Consider the following 16686-nt stretch of genomic DNA (forward strand, 5'->3'; position numbering starts at 1 on the left):
ACTCTTGATACTCGATCATGTAATCAACACACGAAAATCATACGGGTCATGTATCGTGCCTACCTTGCAGTATTTTTTTTTTTTCGATGTGGCACGAGTTGTCTTATGCCTCTTACCAAAAGCTAAATTCCCGACTGTTGTACTCATGCGCGATTAAACTCAACGGTGCAGTACGAGTCCCAACGAGCCCCCACATCGGGCTTTGGCTTTCAGTCGAGACAGAACGACCGAGGGATTCTTGTTCAAAAAGAGCCGCGGTAAATCGATAGTCAATCGTTTACTAAGCTCTTGTGCAGTTATACTTCAACATCATGGTAAGCAGAACCAGCATTGAAAAAAATACCGTGCACGGTAGAAGCAAAGTTTGAGGCAGCTCTGCTTAAAGGCGCCAGCACTGTCCGACATGCGCCTTATTGGATTGCAGGGAAAAATCTTCCACGTTGCTATAGAATCTGCAAGTTCACAGGCAACTTAGTGTCATAATTGCCGAAGCATCGTCTACAATTCCGTTCCCACCATACAAATGAAGAAATTGCTGCGAATTGTTTGAACGACGGAAGCCTCATGTGGAAAAAATAGGTACCAAGTTGAGAAAAAATGAAGAGCGCGAAGGAACTGTGGTAGATTTGGCAGTGCTAGTGAATAATCAATGATGCAACGAGAATGAAAGTTCGCATAAGATTGAAGCTCAAGCTTTGAGGTAAAACAGATTCATTGAGAAAAAAAATAAATCTGTTCTATCGTGTTTTATGATTCAGTACAAATCTATTAATCTGCAAAAGTGCCTAAAAGATCCTGTTCACAAAAAGTACGTGTACCCGTGTAGTGCGTATGCTTTCCAGCCTACCCTCACGCATGTGAGGGTGTGTGTGTATGTGCGTATCTGTGTGAGCGTCTTTTATTTGTTAAATGTGCAAAAGTGTAACTTTTCGTGAACGAAAGCAGCCACTCACGAAAAGTAGTTTAAGTTTGCCGTAGTTCTTGTTATCGAATAATATTCGATGAATTTTCAACTATACGAAAGCTTCCTGGTAGCATTCGTCGACCTATTCAAGTGATTAGCTAAGCACCCGTAGTGCGTCCTCTGGTGTCATTTTCCATTCTCGATGTTCTTCTTGCAGACTACACATGCTGCAGCTATCTTTCCGGAAGCTATCGGAATTTGAGGAATGGATCAATACATGCCGAACACAGTTGCATCACGCCGTCATCGTTGCTGACGTCCTCCTTATCGGTTCGATTGTGTTTTAGTACGAGGCAAAACGATGTGCCCGTTAACCGTTAATAATTCCAGTAGGCCTAGGCGCGATTTTTACTGGTATTTCAGATAAACCACGGGTCGAAACATTGTAGTGATTGATCAAACGGCAAGTGTGGGTTACAGTGAATAGAAGAAGCGAAAACAATACCGAAAGCTTTTCATTACAAATCCGAGGCAAAGTTCTTCGTGCTATTTTTTCACCTGCCGTGCCGAAGAGTGAGCTCCTTCTGGTATCGTAGCTTTCTCTCCTCATTCCCTTTATGTTCCCTTCATCCTTCCTTGCTGCGGTACTAAATCTCCAAGTTGTATTTGATACGCGATGAATGTAGCATCGTCGTCTCCATCGTCTCGCAAACAGAAACGCCTTGGTCCTGCACCAATAGCCTCAATGGAAGATACATCGGCCGAAGAAAAAGCACAGGTAACTAAAATATACCACTTTTTTAAATATTCTTCAACCTGTATAATTCAATCGAACAGGAAGGATTCCCTCTTAACATTACGTCACCATTGTACATGTGCGGTTAGTTGTTATCGATCCTTGCTTGGTTTTGAACATTTAGTAATGCATAATGCACTTTTTTCAATTAAAAAAAAGAAACAGCCAATGAATTGTTTGTCATGGCAAAAGTGAGTATCGAAATTGTCGTGTTGTTTGCGGAGAGCCTTAAGATGCCGAGCGTAGCACATGAGGCTTGCTTCGTTTAGTCCGATATAGACCCGATTATTTAATCACGTCAGGCGGTTTCGTGTTTTAAAAATAGATCCTTCGAACATCGAAAAGAGGTCAGCATTGTGATATAGGGGCGGGATTTCTAGGCTATTTGGTTTGTTTTTTTCTGCTGTTGCTGTTCAATGTCCTTTTTGGTAGCTGTTTTTTTTCATTGCCTTTTCATATTTTGATATAAAAGTCATGATGATCAAAACCGCAAGGTGCCATATTTTTAGTTCTTGTCCGTTCTTTGAAAGACAACTTTACAAGCTCTTCTTAAAGGCTAGTCATTTGGGTTTTAAGTATTTCAAACAGGATTGCTGTTTTTTCCGCCTACTGTATGAATGGTTATGTATTTCTATAAACCTAATTTTCCTCGAGATTATTTGTTCTCTGTACTTTTCTCTTCGCAGAGTTTTCCTCGCATTCTCGTATGAGCATTCTCGTCTTGTGTTTTCCATGTTTAGCTCATTTCTATTGCTTTCTCTTTTGCTTCCCGTATTTTTTCTCCAATTTTTACATGATATCAAGATTTAACCCAGTTAGTATGTACACCACTCGTGCCATTCAAATTAAGGTCAGAGTGCACTTTTGAAGAGTCTCTCTTCGCCTTAATGCTGCTGTAATCATACATTACATTCCATTCAAGGTAGGCCAATTCCTGATTGTTCGATCTTAACCTTATGCTGAAACAGAACAGTAATTGGGGAACCATTTTGTAATGAGTTGCATTCTTTTCCATTGTTTCGGTGCAAGCGAGGGATTATTTTGAGTACAGTCTTTCTCCGAGTTACGCGAATAATGCGCGCCAAAGACATTGGCGTAACTCGGATTTTCGCTTATTGTATGTCGAATATCACGTTTTTAAGCTAAAATATAGTTAATAAATAATTATTTTTGATTCAATTTAGTTTTTTATGCATTTTATTACTTATTTCATGCAAGAAGAAAATTTGATCATTTCTGTATTTTTAGTAATTTAAAACTAATAACAAAATTGCAATTTATTTTTGATTTTAAAATTATTTGATGAAATTGGACTTATTTGACAAATAAACTGTCAAAAATAAAAATTCGCGTACCTCGAATTTGCATATCTCGAGTATCGCGTAACTTGGGGAAGGACTGTAAAATCTTATTATAATAAATACAAAACAAGCCAAAGTACAGGCGTCCACCGAGTTACGACGATTCGCAGATACGACGATTTAATTTTGACGGTTTAAAGTTGTCATTGAAATTCCCCAACTATCCGTTCTTGAATATCTATATCGTGTAAACGGCTATTAGAGTAAAATTAATAATTATCGAACATTGTTTTAAATAAAATACACGATGTCATAAAATTAGACTCTCCATCTTCGGTTATTAACTGTATATTAACAAATATTCGACATACGAGTATTTCGACTTACGCCTTGCTTTGGGACATTTTTCCGGTCCCAAATATAGTCGTATCTCGGAGGTCACCTGTAGTGTTATGTTCGATGCCTATACATCAAATGGCTTCATAATCCATCAATCATGCAAGTTTTATGTAAAACTGTAAACTATGCTCGTTGAGATAGGTGTTTTAAGCACTTTTAAACTTTTACTAGAATTTATTATAAGATAAACTTTGTATGAGGGAGTACTATCACTGTACTGTCTTCTTGTTGTCATCATGCCATCATCGTGCCACCCAAAAATTAATTAAAATAAATATTTTTACCAAATAATGGTTGGTTAAAATTGCCTTTATTATGCATTTTAAATGAAAGATCCATTTTTTATTGAACTTCTGTGCACGTTGTCAGACTAATAATTGTCATAAAACTTGTTTTTTACTGTTATGTTTAATGGTAGAAGTGAGTAAGGCCTGGGACTATGAAAATGTTGCGGGAACATTTGTTGCCATATTGTATGCACGAACTGTTAAACTCATGTTGCGGGAACATTTTTGTGACAAGAGAAAGAAATCGATTTGTTTCATGTTTATTTGTTGCAGGAACATTTTAGGATTTGTTTACATACCAAATGGATAAAAAATAATTTCAAATTAATTTTAACATACTTTTGTGAGCAAATACAGTGGAGCGCCTTTAATCAGGGTACCTTTTATCCGGCAGTCCTTTTATCCGTGCTGTTAAGAAATTACATTTCGTGCCCAGCAGGATATTTGAAAAAAAAACGGTTGAAAGTATAGGAGGTCAAATCCTATCGACCAAATAAGAAGAAAAAGAAAAAAACGGTTATCAGAGCACAATTTCATAACAAAAACACACTTTAATTCATGGCACATTTAAAATACTCTCATTGAAAAATATGAAGTAAATAAAAATTGGCTGAGTTTTGCCAAAGTATAATAAAATTAAAAAAAAATCAGGAATTTGTGATAAAACATTGCCATTAAACAAATATTGCCGCAACATGTTCATAGACCCGGACCTAATGCAAGAAATCCAACATTATAAAGTTATTTTGATTTTGGTTGTTCGCATTAAACAACGTTTTTTTTTTGTTTTTGATTTGACATTTCGTTCATCAGCCTCATCCTACTACAGTCAGAATTCAATAGTTGAACGCTTTTTAGTTTTCAGGCATTTTAGTTGAAAGCTCTATAGTTAGCTGACAGTTCAACTAAAAAGCATGCGTTTGTATGGAAAAAATGCATGCGTTTTGTTTTAAATCACTAAAATCTCATGGCTTGCCCAATAAAATTTCAGAAAATTTTTGTAGGGGAAGGTAGGTAAAGACGGACACTGCGGGTAAGATGGACACTTCTCATAAATGCATCAAAATGGTAATTTTCGAAAAAATCAAGAATGCAGCATTCTAAGTTAAAGTTGAACAACACATTTGAGAACATTTTTGGCATAATATATGCAAAATTGGTAAAATCCACGAACAAAATAAATATTCAATCATGTGCACCCTTGCGGATATAATTTAACTACTGCCGATCTTAAGCTCTACAACTTGTATTGTTTATATTTCCGGAATTTATTTCATGATTGGGTTGTCGTGATCATTAATGAAAAAAACTGGCGAAAGAACGAGAATGAAAGTTATACAAAATGTTGTTTTCTGGTGGTTTAAACATCCTGACACCAAAGCGGGAAAGACGGACACTTTGTTGTAGGGAAAGATGGACACCGAACTTATTGATTTATTTTACTTCTTATATCAATTGGTGATAAATAGATTTCTTCAAATACCTTAAATAAGGGTATTCCGAAGCTATAAACCAATTAGCAACTAGAGAAAGTATTGATATAAGCGAGAAATGAAACAACGCTCAAAATAGTAGCCATTCGTTATGCTATTACTCGCTCGACGCTGATGAGGCGCTTCACAAAATCCAATATCTTGTCACGACTTGAACATCTTTAAGCAATAAAAAGATGAGGCATTGATACGACATTGTTCAGGAATAGATAAGAAATTCTATGGGATTACAAAACTTAAATGTTTAATTGACTGACATGGTGGAAAATGGATCAAACTATTAACAAGTCCCTTAAAAATACTGTGGTCGTGGTCTTTTCGCGGAGTGATTTCCTTAAAGAAAGTTATAGACTGTTGTTCTGTAAGCTGGAGCAACGTCAGCTGGAAGTGCGCGATATTTCAATAATGCTTTAGATGCTGCATTCTACGATATATTAGAACCAGTGCTTACAATTTCTAAGCCACGGCTGAATGAATCGTTGTTGTAATATGCCAAGAATTGGTTTATAAACGTACCAGGACGTGGAAAGCGATAGAATCAGTTAAAATACAGTGGAGCGCCGTTTATCCGGGTACCTTTTATCCGGCTTTCCGTTTATCCGTGCTGTTGAGAAATGACAGTTCAATACAAATGTGACATTGAGTTATGAGGAGGATATTTAAAAAAGCGGTTATAAGAGCACATTATCATAACAAAAAAGACACTATAATTCATGGCAAATTACAAATATTATCATGGAAAAAACATGAAGTCAATAAAAACGGGGTTATTTTTATCAAAAAATAGGAATTTTTTAAAAGAACTAATCAGAAAGACACTATAATTCATGGCAAATTACAAATATTATCATGGAAAAAACATGAAGTCAATAAAAACGGGGTTATTTTTATCAAAAAATAGGAATTTTTTAAAAGAACTAATCAGAAATTGGTGATAAAATATATCATTTGACTCATTATCCGTGTTATTCGCTTATCCGGTCGAAGTCAAGTCCCGAGAAGCCCGGATAAACGGCGCTCCACTGTACTGTAAAACTCTTCACTTTCCAACGTTTTCTACAGGTGTCCATCTTACCCTTCATGGTGTCCGTCTTTCCCATATCAGGTGTCCGTCTTACCCGAACATTTCAAAACCGAACGAAAAAAACATGTTTTTTATTCATGAAGAAAACCGCAAAAATCGATGGAAACTTAACAGTTTTAACACATTTTCTGATAAAACATGAGTGTAAGATAATATATGCACATTTTCATGGTCGTTTCACTTATATATCCCTAGATTTTTATCATTTCCCTTATCGTGTCTGTCTTTACCTACCTTCCCCTATGGATAAACGTGCCAACTAAAAAGCACATATTCAGTAGTTGGCAGGGAATCAAAGTTCAACCAGTGAGTTCAGTAAATATCGCATATCGTGTGAAATAAAATAAAATCAATAAAAAAATTAAGGAAAACATCTAAAATTTATAAAGCTAAAACTCACTACGTGAAAGGTGGAAATATATAAACATTTAAGGTTTCCAGTAACTGGGAACTGACATTTTCTCTGCTCACAAACAAATTTTCATTTCGATCTCTTTGTGGTTGAAAGTCTCCTGCAATAATTATGGCCCCGCACTATGTTTTGTTGATAAATTATACCGACCATATCAACGAGGTTCACCATGCGGTAGATCTTGGAGAATATGGCAGAATACAAACACAACACATCTACAAACATTTGCATATTTCAAATGCTTTCCCCTAAAAGGCCGTGCCTCCATACGAAGTCCTATCCTCATACAATCTATTCTGCTATTGATAAAGGCCGGGGTACATCACATCGACCGTACTCGCTAGTGTAATTTAGATATTCACTAGCGCATCTGGGGGCGGCTGACCGAAGCATGTTACCAAACAATTTTGAGCCGCTTCAAAAAATATGTAATTTTTTCATGTTTTTTAATTAAACTGGATTGGAAAAGCTTTGAATATGATTGATAAACATGTTGTGCAAGTCTTTCAATCGTTTTTGCATTATTAAAACGGTGAATAAACTACTTAAATTGGAGAACCGGCACGATCATTCCCTCAATGACCAAAAAAAAGCATCCACTAGCCGTCGCCCGGTCTGGTGGTACAGTCGTCAACTCGTACGAAGTAACAACAAGCCCGTCTTGGGTTCAAGTCCCGAATAAACCGTGCCCCCATACGTATGGCTGACTATCCTGCTATGGTAACAATAAGTCACTGAAAGCCAAGCTTACTTCACCAGTGGGTACTTGGCAGGCCTTGACCGACAGCGGTTGTTGTGCCAAAGAAGAAGAAGAAGAAGAAGCCGTCGCTAGATGCGCTAGATTCGGCCAATGTACCTCGGCCTTAAGAAATATGTCACTGAAAGACAAGTCCACTAGTTGTAGAAGCAGAACAGCCGTCAGCCAGCAACGCTTGTTGTGTCAAAGCAGAAGAGAAAGAAGAAGAAGAAACAATTGTTGAACGAAATGTTTTACAAAGTTGCAACCATTACGCAGTTTATAGCCTATCTGCCTACTTTCTACATCCGGCGTTACTAAGGCGCGGTCTTAGCCTGTTGCAGGAGTGTCCAAAACTGACACCATTTTGACCCATCACCTTAAGCTTAAAGAAGAGAATGGAGCCCCTACAGAAGTCAGTGACTCGAGAGTTAAGGCTAAATATAGAATTTACACGCGATGACTCTGCGCGGTCGCTTAGTCTTGATCCGCCACACATCTCCAGGAGCTTCTACCAGCGTCCTGGAGTCATTGGGATCGATCCAAAAGGCTCAGTAGGTGCATTAATACATAAGCGACTCCGAGTTCGGGTCAAGCCAAAGTAGGTAGCCCCGACCTGAACTGGCTGCACCAACAGGTCGATGCCACTTATGTATCATTGCATCGACTAACCCGCACCACGGGTCGAACTTGATTTCGATTCCGACCTCACGATCTCGCTGATCCCATCGGTTGGAATCGATTCCAAAAGACTCGCATTCAACTCCGGGTTGCGTCGTGAAATGAATCGTTTGGCTCAGTACTAGTCCACAGTACTAATACACAGCGCGCCCAAAAAAGATTTTTAAAACTGAGGTAGGTCCTCGTTATTTATTAACTTACTTATCCGGCGCTACAACTACATTACGGTCTTGGCCTACCTCGGGAGTGTCCGAACCCGCTCACGGTTTCACCTCATGAATTTGGTTGTCAAAAGTGCGGATTATCGAGAGTGCCGATAATCTAGCGCGCGGATTAAAAAGGTGCGGATTACCGAGCGTGAACTGTAATCAGAATGCAATATGTTATCATATGAACCAGTATAAATAGTTGGGGAATAGACAATTATTATTATTGTTTATTAATTGACCTGTTTGTTGTACAGTTATAAAATCGCACAACATTCCCATTATGGGGTTAAGCCCCGTGCTCTTTCCATACGTAAGACTGACTACTCTACTACAAGTAATCAATAAGACCCTGATAGCCCACTTATGGTACAGGCAGGCAGTGGCGGTTTTTCAGTGTGGGTCCCTAAGTTGTAAGAATAGTTGAGGCCCCCGGTACATGATGAACGCGAAGGAGGAAGGGAGAAGGTTGATGACTAAGATTAGTCGCTTACGGGGCCCTCCTCGCGAATCTCGTACTCTACCAACTGTACATGGATGGAACAGTACATGAACTAAACATTCATTCCCCACATCAACGGGGCCTACACAACTGCTTAGTTTGCTTACCGTTTAACTGGCCTATGCAGGCAGGCCTCGATTGCCAACGACTGTTCTGCCAACAAACAAGAAGAATAAGATTACTTTACTGAACAATATAAACTGTGCTGAACGATATACATACATATAAACATACTTTACATAGTGCCAAGTAAGCAACCGGTCTTTGAACGATAGCAGTGAGGTGTTGAAATCAAAAAACGAGCTCGTTTGCTATGTAAAGCTTTGTGATTTGATGTATATTTTGTGAGATATCGTAAAAACAATATTTATCACGTTCATTTTCATTCAATTGTTAAAGCTCGGGTTTTTTTAAAATTATTATCGCATAATTTGATCAATCTATTTATAAAAAAAGTATTGAAAAGTAGTCGTTCTTAGGGATTATTAAAAGTTAGGTTGCAATTATGTTGCATTTGGTTTGTTTGTAAATACGATAGAAAGTTTTGCTGCAAAAAAAACATAAAACAAATCGAATTATTTTCATTCAAGGCAGGTCATATGATATACATGGCATGCTCCCTCAACATAGTCCCAAACCTCAATGGACTCAATGGTTCGTTGTCTTATCTTGTTCATGACAAGTAGTCATAACTTATGATTCACTGACTATGCAGTCCTGCAATGTGTAAACTAAAAAGTCATAAATAGATGGCCAAAGATGAAGTACAAGAGTTTGTTAATTTAAGATAATAATAATATTATTATGAGTAACACTTTCGTGAAGTTCCATAATGTCATTTAACCTCAAATGCAATTTCGGTATCTCCAGATGGAGCAGCAAAATCATCATAATTTGCAACGCTGGTCGCATGAAAAATCATCAATTGATTCGTCTCGTGGCTCGCCGACAAAACCATACGAAGGTCATTCGGCGCTGATACCTGCAACACCACGCATCGACATCAGTAGAGCCTCATCCCATTCGTCTCATCATGACAGTAGAGACAGTAGTCCCGAAAATGTGTTTGAGCAGGTAAATTTTCGGCAACTTCTGTGGTTTAGAGATATAAATACAAAGAAGGATATATCATCAGTTTAAACTTTTTTTTTATTTTAATGTGGTATCGATCTACCTGGCGCAGGTCGGTACAGGTACGTTGCAAGACTCGGGTGTACTTGGTTTTCGTGAGGAAGACACGCTGGACTTACGAAACTCTACCGAGGAACTGCAGTTTATGGAACCGGAGAAGGGTAATCGCGAGAAAGAAAAACCTAATACGCAAGTAAGTACCAATCGTAGCTAACACCAACGGGAAATATACACCTCTTACGTGAAATTCTTTGCGCATTTATCTGTTTAATGGCAATATAGGCCCGCAATACATCAGCTAAAGATACGTTTGAAACCTAAGTAATGTGCAATAGTGTCTATTCGTTGTTAAACGAAATCCCTAGTACTAGCGTAACTCCAGTATTCGAGTCAAGCGATTTTTTATGTAATATCCTATTCCTATACCCTTTTTATTTTAATACAATATATTAGAATATTAGGCCATTTTTACGAACGTCAATAGATTTTACGTGTTTATAAAATTTGTATACAAAATTCGAATTAAATACTTGAAAAAAGTCACTAGAAAAACGTACGTCATATTGATCTAATTAATTTTGTAGATAAACTACGGTTCCTGCCCCACACAACGTTACTCACCAATCATTTGGAAGCTAGAGGAACAGCCTAGTCAGTCGCAATACCAGTACCAGCATCAGCAGCAACAGCAACATAATCGTAAAGATTCTGCCAGTTCTGAGGTAGTGGCATTCCTGTCCATTTCTGGGCGTACTAGCCGGCTTTCAAGTGTTGGTAGTCAGGGATCAGCTAACAGTAAACTTTCGGCTACATCGGCTGTTTCTGGCATTTCACGGTCACCTTCGCCTCACAAGATGCTACTAGAAACCTCTTTCTGCGGTGCGAAACCTCTACAGACTTATGCTGAAAGTGGTGTTGTTGGTAGTAGTCTGGAGCCGTCTACGGAAAAGATGCTAGAACAAGTCATACTGTCCCGAAAGAAAGATCCGACGGAAGCAGTTCTAGCGGAAGGAGTGCACGTACTATCTTCCGCAGGGATAGCTGGCTCCGCCCTAGGAAATGGTCACCACAGAGGAGAAAAAGAAAACATTCCTCAGCAACCACCTCCTGGTGGTGGAGATGTTCAAACTGCAGCACAACAAAGTACTATGATGGGTCATACACGGCGTAAGTCGGATTGCGGCATGAGCACGGCGAACAATCTAGAGATACAAAATATCAAAACAAATCAAACAAGCCGTAGCGTTGGCAATAAGCGTCATATTCCACCGCGTGATTTGAAGAACTCAATAGTTGGTGTCATGCCAAGCGGAACAGAGTATATACGAATTAAGCTTAAACCGGATCATTGCTACAGCGATAACGGCATTGCAGACAACGAACGTGTCGTAGAAAAACCGAAGGACAGCGTCCAGGAACTTTCGGTGGCGTCAACCCACGATCAACATCGAACACGTGCGTCCAGTGTTACCCGATCGCCGTCGCCCGCAAACGTGAGTGTTAACAGAAAGAACTCTTTGTTCATTTTTTAAATTTATAGAGGCAATTTTCACTGACCATTCTAATAATTTTCAACAGCAACAGCAGCACCTTCCCCGGAAAAAGCGTACATCGACGGCGTCCAATGAATCGACCACACTTGGTGGTAGGTACGATCAAACAACAGATCAACCTACCGCATCGGCCAACTCGACACCGTCGAAGCAGAAGCTGGTGCTGAAAATGTTCAAATCTAAACGGGACCCAAAGTCGAAGTCTCCTTCGCCAATGGGTTCGGCAGCGGACGGTATTGGGCAATCCTTCTCCAATTCCCCTGGTTACGACCAACATACGAAAAGCAACATCGCTGCAGCACGATCACCTGGATCGACAGGATTGCGCTACTATGACACACCGCTCGATGGCCAAAGTATACATATTCCACTGCACACGCCGCCAGAGGAACGGCGTTTGGGTTCATTCCGCAGTGCGGCTGGTGTAACATCATCTTCTTTTATGGAAGCAGCAGCTGCAGCATCAGGAGGAAGTGCATTTGAAAGGCAAGTGTCGGTATCCGCTTCAGGCACACCCACAGGGCATGGCAGTAGCATTCAAAAACACGCCAAAACACCCAAACAGCAACGCATTGCCAATATGACAGTTACGATACATGATCGGCCCAAGCCAATGCCTCCGCTCAAATGCTATAGGATTGACAATCCGGACGGTAGTATTATAATTCCGCTAAAATCCCCAATTGAGGATAAGGAAAATAATTCACATAACTGGGAGAATGTTATTGGGGAGCTATCACAGCGCATTGAAAAACATGTTAGTGAAGATCTCGATGATGGTGAAAAATGCTCTAAAGCAAAATCCCACTCATCAACGAACAATTATGTTGAACCTGTTAACAGAAAACAGGAACAAAGGCACGGTAATCAGGCCATGCCTCCGCCACCCCCGCCACCGCCACCACCACCTGCATCTAGATCAAAAGTACCAAAATCTCCTGTACCTATTTCGACGGAAAACAAGGAAACGGTAGATATAGAACTTCATAGAATGCAACAAATGAATCAAGCGCCAACGTCCTCGGTAAGTGTTTCTATGCGTAAGAAACAGGCGGCTCTATTTCAAATGCGTATGGGTTCTGGCAGTGAGGAGCAGATATTCAGCACCACTTTGAAAGATTATACTAAAGAGATGAACCGTAACAGCTCAACCGTAAGCCAAAGTTCTGAAACCTCGCTACAGAAAGCCCAGTGCGAGCAGGCGCATAGGGGAGACAGCAACAACATGTTGATCGACGGTAGTATTGTCATTGGTGGCGAAGGCACCCAAACAAGGAAACTGTTGGCCGGTAATTGTAGTGAGCATCCAAACGACCTAGTGACAGCCCATAGTGTAACAACATCATCTTCACCTCAACAGGTCATGCAGGCGCAAGGAGCAATGTTGATGAAGGAACTACATGAACATCAAAAACAGCACCAGTTAAGACAGCAACAGAAGCTAGAGCAACAGCAGCAACAGCAGCATCAGCAGCAGCTACAACAAGAAAGAAAGCAGAAGCGGGACAGTTACGGTTCACATAAGAGTGCAGAAGCAATAGATGATGAAGCAGCTCCAATAGTATCACGCAGTAGTACTAGCCCAGCCGAATGTATTGATACAAAGCACCACCATCACCAACACCAACATCAAAATCATCATCATCAGCTTCACAATCATGTCCATCGTCAAAAGCACCATGATCATGATCAGACGCCATCGATTGAACGGCCAGGCTCCAGTGCCACTGTCGACGACGGAATGGCGTCGTCAGAAAGTGAAAAGGATTCGGAATTTGATTCCGCTTCGATACAAACGGGACGGCATGCTCTGCGACCAAATATGCTCGCGATCGAGGATCACGAAAGTGCTGGTCTAGTCTTTCAAGAATCATTCGACGACGAATTACCATATATTCCCACAACATTGCCGGAAGAGAAACCGGTAGGCATTAAGTTGGTGCCAGCAAAGGAGCGCACGCAGATCGATTTGAAGACTTATCCTCTTGAACGACCCCGCTCAACAACACCCATCCATCCAGGCTCACTGGATAAATATTGCCATGATCGTTCGGCGTCTGCTGGAGTGCGAGGCATGACAGTACGTTCTACCACCGGTGGAGATAAGCAAGCAACATTACACGACTCCACGTCTACACCAAAAAGTTCAAATGTGGCAAAGCTTCGTATTAGCCTACCGGTCAAAAAGTCCAGCGATGGGACCGGATCAGGAGTGGGATCCCGAGTTTTTGAGCATCGCTCATCGTTGGGGGCTATTACAATGACAACTACGACAGCGGGAGGAAATGCGGGTGGAAGTACTAGTGTTGCTGGTAGTGGAAGTACGGGTAGACAATATCGATCGACTTCGACAACGACGGCGATGATGTCCTCAATGGTAATAAGTAACCGCGGAATTGCATCAGAAGATTCACCAACGCCGCCACCACTGCCACCGCGTAAAGCGTCCGCTTCGTCATCGTCGGCAAACACAGTCACGCCTCCAGGTTACAAATGGATCGATGTGGAAGCTATACCAGAACTGCGAAAAGCACCCAAACGTATAACAGCAATACCACAAAAGCCACAGCAACCATTATCGCAAACACGTAACGCCAACAATGACAGTGCCGGTTACACGAATGATCGTCGAGAAACGGCTCTGGATGGTCAAGTGTACAATTATGTCAATCCGGAAGATTGTCAATGCGAATGCCACGAGCATGAACGGACAGTCGCCAACTCAAGCACAAGTGTCGGGGCGCACGACGATATGATGGTCTCTTCAGTCGAATTGGCTGACGATTGTAGGCCTCTGTTGCGCTCGTCCTCGTCTTCTTTAACAGCGGCTCCAGCAGGCACTACTCCTATGTTAGATGAATGCCCAACGGATCGAAAAGTGAGACCAGAAAGCGTGGTACCAGATAATGACGGATAAAATCATGGCAAATATTGCTCTGCGACTACTCACAAACTGGTCTGAGTTTCCTTACCTTACTTTTCAGAAGCGGCACATCTGCATCGATGCGAATATTATGCCAAGGCCGTCTTTAGAAAAGGTAAAGTGAAGTACGAAGTTCGAGCAAAAATGGGATGTAGTTTAAGAGAGCGTATTATCTATCAATGCCGCCTTAACTACGGCAACCTTGTGCAAGCAAGAAAAACTAATAGTTGATAAATTGAACCACGCAAAACAGCAACAAAAATCCATTTAACATTAATTTCATACTTGTATACTCCAATATGCTATGCTCGCAATATGCTCGGACCATAGATAACAACACGTTACGATTTAATAACACTTAAGGAATCGCATACACAGTGGTAATAATAAAACACAATTGGAAGCAACATTTAAGAGGACATATTGACATTTGAGGTACTTAACAGTGCTGTTGATTGTGTATTACACATGTAGTAATTAAAACAAGCGGAATTCGCAATGGTCTACACTACCATTTACTTGCTCCTGACCATCAATTTGTCCTCGTCCTCGCACCAGAAATGAACAGACGCCCGCAAAGGAGATGTGGAAATGTTTAGCTAAGCTGTGCATGTGGCATGATTCGGTGCAAAATGTTGGAAATAGTTGGTAATAATAATAGTTGAAACATACTAATTGACCAACGTATATCCAGCGGGATTTCCCTTCCATTGTTAGTTCCTCAAACATATTCGCAGTTATTATTCTAAGCTCAAGCATATTGAAGCTACGGTACAGTTCATGGAAGCATGCGAGTAGAATGTAAGAGTCATGCTCATGAACGTCGCGTTACTTCAAAAGCTCCCTCCCCAAAATTTGTTGCACTACTTTTATTCATCGATTTCAAAGCTGCTCGCTCTCTGTACACTTGTGTTGTATTTGTATCGTTGCAAAGGTATATAACGTTAAATAAATTAATAAAGAAGTCATTTAAACATCAAATCGATAAAACAATTACTCAATTAGGTTACTGTACTTGATTTACCGAACTCAGTCTATGGCACCGATGCAGGATCAGGATTACAGGATTCATGCAGGTTAACAGGCTAATTTATCCTTTTGGTTTGCAGTACGTATCACAATAAAACAGTCGTGGTTGTTATTCTTCGGGAAAGTTGATTTCGGGTCTCCAATAGAATATCACGATTACAAGATAAGCCAAATATGGTATGTATATTGTGGGAATTCCATTGTTGGAGGCTTCCGGGAAGGCTTGCTTTTTGCCTGACAGTTCAAATAAAAGTACTCATTTGCAGGGGAAAATAAGTCTTTGAAGCTGGTATATGTCGCAGGGAATATATCTTGAGAAAAACACAACTGCTTTATTCCTTAGTTCAGAATGGAATCATCTTTATTCACTCAATGTGTACTCTGATCGAGTCTTGGAATGTTACTGCGTTATGCGTGTTACTATGCAACATCTCCCCTTAATTCAGCCAATACGGCTCAAACCTGGCTGGTAGCCTACGAATTCTTCGAGGTCTTTCCGCTATCACGGGTTGAGCAGAAGATGCAGGCATCGGTGGAGTGGCTTCAGTAGTAACTGTGGACGGTGATGTTTGCCAATTTTCTCCTTCAATTTCTTCAGCGGACTCTTCATCAGCTGAATAGTAATGTTCTTGTTCAGTCATTTCAATTGAGTTTTCAACTGCCTGTGGAGTTCCCAATCCAAATTCCTCAAAGAAAATAGTTAACAAATTTCCAGTGTCGTGACAATTTCTATTTCCACACGATGTTTCCTCCTGTAGATGCTTCTTCAGTTGATTTGCATGTGAGCGATTAATTCGCTGGTTGTCTTCCAAAAACACGTTGTAATTCACTCTACCGACTCGTTCGACTATTGATGCCGGTTTCCACTCCCAGGAATTATTGCGGTGGACTTGGGCATAAACCGCTTCTCCAGGAGCGAAGAATTTTCTACCAGCTTCTGGCATTTCGTGACCGTGAAACTGGAGGTAGTAATAATGACTGAACTGTTCCAATAGGCCGCTGAAACATCAATTCAGCTGAAGACTTATCTGGTGTAGGTGTGGTTCGATAAACTTGCAAAAAAGTCTTCAATGCTTCATCTAAAGTCTCTCCTCCTGCTCGAATTTTTCGCAAAGTACGCTTTAGTGTATCCACGAAACGTTCTGCCAAACCGTTTGACTGCGGATGGTATGGTGCAGTACGGATGTGACAAATACCCAATTGTTTGCAAAATGCTTGGAATTCAAAGCTGGTGAACTGCGTACCATTA

At 40.4% G+C, this 16686-nt stretch overlaps 1 protein-coding gene across 6 annotated transcripts; it reads left to right on the plus strand.

The window, feature by feature from the left end:
• The first annotated feature begins 126 nt into the window (after positions 1-126).
• LOC120957350 (uncharacterized) lies at positions 127-15389 on the plus strand. Of its 6 annotated transcripts, none has more exons than XM_040379514.2 (6): positions 127-1054; positions 1122-1682; positions 9672-9875; positions 9985-10125; positions 10517-11425; positions 11511-15389. In XM_040379514.2, the coding sequence occupies exons 2-6, from the start codon at positions 1581-1583 to the stop codon at positions 14400-14402; spliced, it is 4248 nt and encodes a 1415-aa protein (XP_040235448.1). In that variant the 5' UTR covers positions 127-1054; positions 1122-1580; the 3' UTR covers positions 14403-15389. The 6 variants fall into 6 exon arrangements, with proteins under 6 accessions (XP_040235448.1, XP_040235450.1, XP_040235451.1 ...); XM_040379516.2 differs by having other exon boundaries at positions 127-808; XM_040379517.2 differs by having other exon boundaries at positions 127-579.
• The last annotated feature ends 1297 nt before the right edge of the window (positions 15390-16686 follow it).

The sequence above is a fragment of the Anopheles coluzzii genome, chromosome 3 (assembly GCF_943734685.1).
Source record: "Anopheles coluzzii chromosome 3, AcolN3, whole genome shotgun sequence".
Taxonomy (NCBI): Eukaryota; Metazoa; Arthropoda; class Insecta; order Diptera; family Culicidae; genus Anopheles; species Anopheles coluzzii.